At 68.0% G+C, this 8731-nt stretch overlaps 1 protein-coding gene across 1 annotated transcript; it reads right to left on the reverse strand.

Annotated features, from left to right (window-relative positions):
• Positions 1-72: 72 nt before the first annotated feature.
• Positions 73-5907, reverse strand: TCF19 (transcription factor 19). The gene is made up of 3 exons (XM_089771722.1): positions 4552-5907; positions 2587-3217; positions 73-2288 (listed from the first exon to the last, which is right to left on the reverse strand). The coding sequence occupies exons 1-3, from the start codon at positions 4823-4825 to the stop codon at positions 2054-2056; spliced, it is 1140 nt and encodes a 379-aa protein (XP_089627848.1). The 5' UTR covers positions 4826-5907; the 3' UTR covers positions 73-2053.
• Between the last annotated feature and the right edge of the window lie 2824 nt (positions 5908-8731).

The raw sequence follows: 8731 nt of genomic DNA on the forward strand, positions 1-8731 counted from the left end.
TCCCTTCTCAGAGCCAGGAGAGAACCCAGGAGTCCTGGCTCCCCCCCCCACTGTAACCACTAGACCTCACTTCCTGGTCCCCCCGCATTGTCCCTTGGCTTCTGCCCCGGGGCAGTTTCCAGGCCTGCAATACCAGCCTCCCGCCAGCAGGGGGGCCATTCGCTGAGCCGGACCCGTGGTTCGCGCAGGGCGCTCTGGGCTGCAGCAATTTTGGAGAGGGCGGGAGCGGCACACAGACCACTGCCCAGGGGGCTGGCTTTGCGGCGCTTGTTAGACAGCCTCGGGCACGAAGCAGGTGGCGGGGCAAAAACAAAGCCGGCGACTGGCTGGAAAATCTTTTTTTTTTTCTTCCCCACCCCAGTGCCCGAGCAAAAGAAAAGAAACCGAGCCAAAGAAGGACAAAATTCCCGAGGGGAGAGGTGGATCCATGTCTCCTCCAGAAGGGGAGCCTCTGGCCAGCAGGCCTGGTGGGAACGGTCCGAGTTAGGAACACGACCAATAGCCCTTTTCAGGAACAGGCGGGAAAATCCAGATTTTCCAGCGTGTTTCGTGCATCCCCTTCCATGGAAGTGGCACCGTGGGAGGCCTTGGATGCCCTGATGGCTTCCTCGGGGGTGTGGAAACAGCCGGGGTCTCTCGTGCGAGGCTGCACGACTATCTTGCTTTGTCACGAGGGCCACGTGTGGTCTTTGACGCTCGTGTTTCGGGTGGGGCTGCGCACGACGACAAAGGACTGGTGAGGCACCAGGCCAGCGCCTGGCCCCCATGGGAGTAGAAGGGTAGCGCTGGCCCCACCCTGGGCATGTTTTCACAAGCCATGACCCCGTGTGGGGGCTGGATGGTGGAGCCGGGGCCAGGCAGAGGGGAAAGGCCCCGTGTCCTGCTCCTCCCTGGGGAGTCAGAAACCTCCACCCAGGGGCACGGGCTCAGCTCCTAGATTCGCACCATTGTCTTTGCACAAGTGACAAGCCGGGCACCTCGCCTTTCCATCGCCAGCCCGGTGTGCGTGTGCTCCGTGCTCCTCGGCTGGGTTCGCCCAGTCCCTGCTCACGTGCACCCGGTTGGCTCACAGGGAGTCACCAGGCGCTGTGCGGGTGGGCAGGTTTTCACCCATTGTTGCCTGCACGTGCACAATCGCCCGGCACGGTTTCACCAGTTGTTGCACAACTCCCACAATTCCACCAGTGCCTTCTAGGGTGTCATGTTTCACCTGCCACTGCTGGAATGTACACAGTTGTTTGGCACAATTTCACCAGTCACTGCCTGTGTGTGCACCATTGCTTGGCATGGTTTCACCAGTCACTCTGTCTGCACAATCACCTGGCACGATTTCACCAGTTATTGCCTGTGTGCGCACAATCACCTGGCACAGTTTCACCAGTCACAGTCTGTATGTGCACCATTGCCTGGCATGGTTTCACCAGTCACTCTGCCTGCACAATCACCTGGCAGTTTCACCAGTCACTGCCTGTGTACGCACCATCGCCTGGCACGATTTCACCAGTCACTGCCTGTGTGTGCACCATCGCCTGGCACGGTTTCACCAGTCACTGCCTGTGTGTGCACCATCGCCTGGCACGGTTTCACCAGTCACTGCCTGTGTGTGCACCATTGCTTGGCATGGTTTCACCAGTCACTCTGTCTGGACAATCGCCTGGCACGATTTCACCAGTCACTGCCTGTGTGCGCACCATCGCCTGGCACGATTTCACCAGTCACTGCCTGTGTGCGCACAATCACCTGGCACGATTTCACCAGTCACTGCCTGTGTACGCACCATCGCCTGGCACGATTTCACCAGTCACTGCCTGTGTGCGCACAATCACCTGGCACGATTTCACCAGTCACTGCCTGTGTGCGCACCATCGCCTGGCACGGTTTCACCAGTCACTGCCTGTGTGCGCACAATCACCTGGCACGGTTTCACCAGTCACTGCCTGTGTGCGCACCATCGCCTGGCACGGTTTCACCAGTCACTGCCTGTGTGCGCACCATCGCCTGGCACGGTTTCACCAGTCACCCATCCGTTGGCCCCGTGTCTTCCTGCCCGCGGCTACGTGCAGCAGCCCCCGCAGCGGAAGTCGGCCTCCTGGACGGCGCTGTAGCTGCAGCCCACGCAGGCCACGTGGAACCAGGCGTCGCAGCCGTCGCACTGCACCCACTGCACCGTCTCGTCCTGGGGCAGGCGGCAGCGCGGGGCTGCGCAAGGCTCTGCCGCCAGCAGCGGCTGCGAGAAGACCTGGCAGGTGTCGCGCAGGGGGTGCTTCCGGGGCCGTCCCCGCCGCTTCCTGCAAACCGGAGGGGAGCCGGTGAGCGGTGCCTGGCCTGCCCTCTGGGGGGCTGGCTGGGTCCCATCCCCCCATGTTATCCCAGGACCCTGACGCTGAGCCCAGAAACTCCCTTTTCACAACTTTTGGACCTCTCATGCGCCCAGCTCTGGGGCAGCGCGGCATCGGCAGTGCTGAGTATAACAAGATGGCGGCTGAGGGTCGCAGGGCAAACTCGGGCCCTTTCGGAGGGCAGGCAGGTGATGGGACCCGGCACCCCCCTCTTCCCAGGGCATTCTGGGAAAGCGACTCTACTCACCCGCTCGGCGTGCCCTGGAGTGTCACTCCTGCTTCCGGCGGTGTCCGGCGGCTCCCTGCCCTCTCCGGCGCTCTCGGCTGGCTGGGCTGCAGCCGGCTATGGCGGCCGTACCCATCTGGCTCGTCGGGACCCCACTGCTCCTCGTCCAGCCGGGTCACCTCGTCCTCCAGCTCGGGCAGGAGGGTGTGGGCCGACTTCCGGCGGCTCTTGGAGGCCCCGGGCCGGGCGGGCGGCTCCGGGCGCGGAGCCCGGCTCAGGGCGAACGTCAGCGGCTGCGGCTTGAGCTTGCTGATGCTGCCGATGGAGCTGAGGACGAGGGAGGCCTTGGGGCGGGAGGGGCGGAGGGGCCCAGCGGGCCGGGCGAGGGGCCGGATGCGCGTGGTGCCGCCCGGCACCACGGGTTTGAACCCACAGGGGAGGGGCCACGGGGCCTTGGGGGCCGTGAGGGCGGCGAAGTCCTGGGGCTGCACCCGCACCTTCTGGAAGAGGAAGCAGAACTCCGAGTCGCCAGGCGGGGGAGCCAGGGGGCAGCCCTCGGGGACGGGCGCCGGGTGGCCGAAGATCAGCAGGTCCCCGTCGCTCAGCTCCACGCGCCGGGCCCGGGGCACCCGCACCGCGTTGACGTAGGTGCCTGGCGGAGACGGGAAGGAGAGAGGGGGGTGAAGGGGAGGCCCTGGCACACGGGGAAGGGGGGGACGTGTCCTGCTCCCGGGGATCGGGGAGGGATGGAGACGGGGACGGAGCTTTGGGTCAGGGCATTTCCAGAGTTTTTATTTTAGTGAACCAAAGGGAGAGATGAGCTGGGGCAAGATGGGGGGGGGGGCATGGGGAAGGATGGATGCATGAACAGCGGGTGGTCAGGTGTCGGGGGCCTGGACAAATAGGTGTGCATAGAGACAGATTGACAGATACGAGGCTGGATAAATGGACAGGCAGACACACAGGCGTGGATGGGGACAGGTAGACAGATGTGTGTGAGGATGGCTAGATAGACAGGCACATATGAGGACAGGCAAACAGGCGAGGATGGGGACAGGCGGACAGGAGTGTATGGAGACAGGCAAAGAGACAAGTGTGGTTGGGGACAGGTAGACAAGACAGGTGTGTGTGAGGATGGCTAGATAGACGGACAGGCGTGGATGGGGACAGGCAGACAAGACAGGTGTAGATGGGAACAGGCAAACAGGAGTGTAGGAGACAGGCAGAGAGACAAGCGTGGATGGAGACAGGTAGACAAACAGGTGTGTGTGAGGATGGCTAGACAGACAGGCAGATAGGTGTGGATGGGAACAGGCAGACAAGTCCAGTGGGAGGGGAGGTGCTGGAGAGACAGACAGACGTTTTAGACAGAGGGGCGTGGTTGGGGACAGGCAGATGGACAGGCATGGATGTGGACAGGCAGACGGACAGGCATGGATGCGGACAGACAGACAGGTGTGTGTGAGGACAGCTAGATAGACAGGCAGACAGGCATGGATGGGGACAGGCAGACAGACAGACATGGATGCAGACAGACAGACAGACAGGTGTGTGTGAGGACAGCTAGACAGACAGGCATGGATGCGGACAGACAGACAGACAGGTGTGTGTGAGGACAGCTAGACAGACAGGCATGGATGTGGACAGACAGACAGACAGGTGTGTGTGAGGACAGCTAGGCAGACAGGCATGGATGGGGACAGGCTGACGGACAGGCATGGATGCAGACAGACAGACTGATCCAGCGGGAGGGGAGGTGCTGGTGAGACAGACAGACATCTGAGCCAGAGGGGCGCGTCCGGGAGGAAGCAGAAAGGGAGGCTGGGCCGGCTGCGAGTGCCACACCTGACACTCTGGGATCTTTTCCGCCACCGCTGACAGGCGGCCACCTCTGGGGCAGGGCGCAGCAAGCGGCCGCCCCGAAGACCCCGCCCCAGGACCAGCGGCTGACATGCAGCTGCCTCTGGGGGGCAGCCCGCCACTCACCGTGGGTGCTGCAGTCCACCAGGCAGACCCGCCACTCCCCAGCGGCGCTGTGCGGGTCCCGCTCGGCGTGGAGCTCGGCGTGGACGCGGGACACCAGCCCCGGGTGGCGCTCCGACGCCAGGGGCACGTCGCAGACCTCGGCCCGGCGCCCCAGCCGGTAGGTGCAGCGCGGCCCGGCCGGCCGGAAGGTGTGCAGGTCCCGGTTCGGGTCGTCCCCCGGGCGGGCCGGGCCCATCCGCAGCAGCTGGAAGCAGGGCAGGGCCTCCGACGGCATGGCCGGGTCCCCCTGCCCAGCATCGGGGGGGGGAGGGGGCTGGGAGGCAGGACTCCTGGGGGTCTAGCCCAGCTCTGGCAGGGGACTGGGGGCTAGTGAGCTACCGGGGCAGGGGCAGGACTCCCGGGTTCTAGCCTTCTCGGAGCCGTTTACCGGCTGAGATCGGAGCAACGCAGTGGGAAACGGAGCCAGCTCCCGTAGCGGGCACTAGACCTGCCCTGGGGGCGTCTCTGTGTGTGGGGGGGGGGCAATTAATTCCCTCCCCTTGCCTGCCTCGTTATCTGGCTGAGACCACAGAGGCCCATGGCGTCATCTCCCCGCCCTGGCTCCCCAATGGGGCTCGGGGGCCCCGCAGGGGGTTTCGGAGACTGAGAGCGGGCGAGGGGGCGGGCGAGACCTTCCCCTGCTCTGGATCCCCGCGGCCTTCCTGTGCCACGCGGCCCTGGAGCCGGGCAGGGCCCCTCGCCGGCTCGAGACCCGCCCCCCCTACGGACCGCTGGCTCCGGAACCGCCCGTCTCCAGCGCTGCCCTCGGCATCTAGAGCCCCCGGGGTGGACGCTGATCTAGAACCCCGGCACGCGGCTCCGGAACGTCGTGTCTCCCGGCAACGCGGCTCTAGAACCCCCGGTCGGCGTGGCAACCAGGCTCTGGCACCCCCTCCTGGTGCTGGCTGGGTGGCTCTAGAATCCCGGTCGCCTAGCAACGCAGCTGGGGGTGGGGCGGTTCTAGAACTTCAGCCTCCCTGGCACCAAGATTCTAGAACCCAGGACTCCATGGTAACGGGGGGGGGTCCCCCGCCGTGACGTAGATGCGGGATCCTGGTCTCCTTGGTAACGGGTCCCCTCTGGGGATGTCGATCCAAACGGGGTCCCCGCAGTGACGTAGCGCCGCGGCCCCGTCTCCTTGGTAACGGGGTGTCCCCCAGTGACGTAGGTCCGGACCCCGGTCTCCTTGGTAACGGGGTGTCCCCCAGTGACGTAGCGCGGGGACCGGTCCCCTTGTGCCGGGCCCAGCGCAGAACCCCGCGGCCGCTGCCCCAGCCCGGGCTCCCGAGCAGCGCGCGCTGGCCGCGGAGACGCCCGCTGATTGGCTGGGTGGGGACTGAGGGGCGTGGCCCTTGCTCCCCATTGGCCCGGGCCTGGGAGGCCGCGCGCTGATTGGCAGGGCACCCCGAAGTCACGTGGCGAGCAGCCCGGCGGGCCGCGCCGGATTGGCCGGGGCTGACAGGAGCGGGGCGGGGCCACGTGGGGCGGGGCCGGGCTCTCAGCAGGGCGGGGGGCGGAGCTGGCGCCTCTGGCCGCGGGAGCCTAGGACGGCGCATGCGCAGCCATTGCCCAAGGAGGGGGCGGGGCTACCGGAAATCAGCTGGGCTGCAGGAGGCGGGGGGCAGCAGTCAGGGACGGGGAGGTGCAGGTGGGGGGGGGGGCAGCAGTCAGGGGCAGGGAGGTGCAGGAGGTGGGGGGCAGCAGTCAGGGGCAGGGAGGTGCAGGAGGTGGGGGCAGCAGTCAGGGCCAGGGAGGTGCAGGAGGTGGGGGGCAGCAGTCAGGGGCAGGGAGGTGCAGGAGATGGGGGGCAGCAGTCAGGGGCAGGGAGGTGCAGGAGGTGGGGGGCAGCAGTCAGGGGCAGGGAGGTGCAGGAGATGGGGGGCAGCAGTCAGGGGCGGGGAGGTGCAGGAGGTGGGGGGCAGCAGTCAGGGGCAGGGAGGTGCAGGAGGTGGGGGCAGCAGTCAGGGCCAGGGAGGTGCAGGAGGTGGGGGGCAGCAGTCAGGGGCGGGGAGGTGCAGGAGGTGGGGGGCAGCAGTCAGGGGCGGGGAGGTGCAGGAGGTGGGGGGCAGCAGTCAGGGGCAGGGAGGTGCAGGAGGTGGGGGCAGCAGTCAGGGGCGGGGAGGTGCAGGAGGTGGGGGGCAGCAGTCAGGGGCGGGGAGGTGCAGGAGGCGGGGGGCAGCAGTCAGGGGCGGGGAGGTGCAGGAGGTGGGGGGCAGCAGTCAGGGGCAGGGAGGTGCAGGAGATGGGAGGCAGCAGTCAGGGCCAGGGAGGTGCAGGAGGTGGGGGCAGCAGTCAGGGCCAGGGAGGTGCAGGAGGTGGGGGGCAGCAGTCAGGGGCGGGGAGGTGCAGGAGGTGGGGGCAGCAGTCAGGGCCAGGGAGGTGCAGGAGGTGGGGGGCAGCAGTCAGGGACGGGGAGGTGCAGGAGGTGGGGGCAGCAGTCAGGGGCGGGGAGGTGCAGGAGATGGGGGGCAGCAGTCAGGGGCGGGGAGGTGCAGGAGGTGGGGGCAGCAGTCAGGGGCGGGGAGGTGCAGGAGGTGGGGGCAGCAGTCAGGGGCGGGGAGGTGCAGGAGGTGGGGGGCAGCAGTCAGGGGCGGGGAGGTGCAGGAGGTGGGGGCAGCAGTCAGGGCCAGGGAGGTGCAGGAGGTGGGGGCAGCAGTCAGGGCCAGGGAGGTGCAGGAGGTGGGAGGCAGCAGTCAGGGCCAGGGAGGTGCAGGAGGGGGGCAGCAGTCAGGGGGGGGGAGGTGCAGGAGGTGGGGGCAGCAGTCAGGGGCGGGGAGGTGCAGGAGGTGGGGGCAGCAGTCAGGGGCGGGGAGGTGCAGGAGGTGGGGGCAGCAGTCAGGGGCGGGGAGGTGCAGGAGGTGGGGGGCAGCAGTCAGGGGCGGGGAGGTGCAGGAGGTGGGGGCAGCAGTCAGGGGCGGGGAGGTGCAGGAGGTGGGGGGCAGCAGTCAGGGGCGGGGAGGTGCAGGAGGTGGGGGGCAGCAGTCAGGGGCGGGGAGGTGCAGGAGGGGGGGGCAGCAGTCAGGGGCGGGGAGGTGCAGGAGATGGGGGGCAGCAGTCAGGGGCGGGGAGGTGCAGGAGGTGGGGGCAGCAGTCAGGGGCGGGGAGGTGCAGGAGATGGGGGGCAGCAGTCAGGGGCGGGGAGGTGCAGGAGGTGGGGGGCAGCAGTCAGGGGCGGGGAGGTGCAGGAGGTGGGGGCAGCAGTCAGGGGCGGGGAGGTGCAGGAGGTGGGGGGCAGCAGTCAGGGGCGGGGAGGTGCAGGAGGTGGGGGGCAGCAGTCAGGGGCGGGGAGGTGCAGGAGGGGGGGGCAGCAGTCAGGGGCGGGGAGGTGCAGGAGATGGGGGGCAGCAGTCAGGGGCGGGGAGGTGCAGGAGATGGGGGGCAGCAGTCAGGGGCGGGGAGGTGCAGGAGGTGGGGGCAGCAGTCAGGGGGAGGTGCAGGAGGTGGGGGGCAGCAGTCAGGGGCAGGGAGGTGCAGGAGGTGGGGGCAGCAGTCAGGGGCAGGGAGGTGCAGGAGGTGGGGGGCAGCAGTCAGGGGCGGGGAGGTGCAGGAGGTGGGGGCAGCAGTCAGGGGCGGGGAGGTGCAGGAGATGGGGGGCAGCAGTCAGGGGCGGGGAGGTGCAGGAGGTGGGGGCAGCAGTCAGGGGGGGGAGGTGCAGGAGGTGGGGGGCAGCAGTCAGGGGCGGGGAGGTGCAGGAGATGGGGGGCAGCAGTCAGGGGCAGGGAGGTGCAGGAGGTGGGGGGCAGCAGTCAGGGGCGGGGAGGTGCAGGAGGTGGGGGGCAGCAGTCAGGGGGAGGTGCAGGAGGTGGGGGGCAGCAGTCAGGGGCAGGGAGGTGCAGGAGATGGGGGGCAGCAGTCAGGGGCAGGGAGGTGCAGGAGATGGGGGGCAGCAGTCAGGGGCAGGGAGGTGCAGGAGGTGGGGGGCAGCAGTCAGGGGCGGGGAGGTGCAGGAGATGGGGGGCAGCAGTCAGGGGCGGGGAGGTGCAGGAGGTGGGGGCAGCAGTCGGGGGGGGGAGGTGCAGGAGGTGGGGGGCAGCAGTCAGGGGCGGGGAGGTGCAGGAGATGGGGGCAGCAGTCAGGGGCAGGGAGGTGCAGGAGGTGGGGGGCAGCAGTCAGGGGCGGGGAGGTGCAGGAGGTGGGGGGC

This window comes from Pelodiscus sinensis, chromosome 19 (assembly GCF_052426305.1).
Source record: "Pelodiscus sinensis isolate ZL-2025 chromosome 19, ASM5242630v1, whole genome shotgun sequence".
Classification (NCBI taxonomy): domain Eukaryota; kingdom Metazoa; phylum Chordata; order Testudines; family Trionychidae; genus Pelodiscus; species Pelodiscus sinensis.

Excerpts from the sequence above, each read along its gene's own strand:
- TCF19 (XM_089771722.1), bottom strand. The coding sequence starts at position 4,825 with ATGCCGTCGGAGGCCCTGCCCTGCTTCCAGCTGCTGCGGATGGGCCCG. Across the intron at positions 3,218-4,551 it reads GGTGGACTGCAGCACCCACG|GCACCTACGTCAACGCGGTG; the intron begins GTGAGTGGCGGG and ends CGTCTCCGCCAG. Across the intron at positions 2,289-2,586 it reads CTCCAGGGCACGCCGAGCGG|GAAGCGGCGGGGACGGCCCC; the intron begins GTGAGTAGAGTC and ends TCCGGTTTGCAG.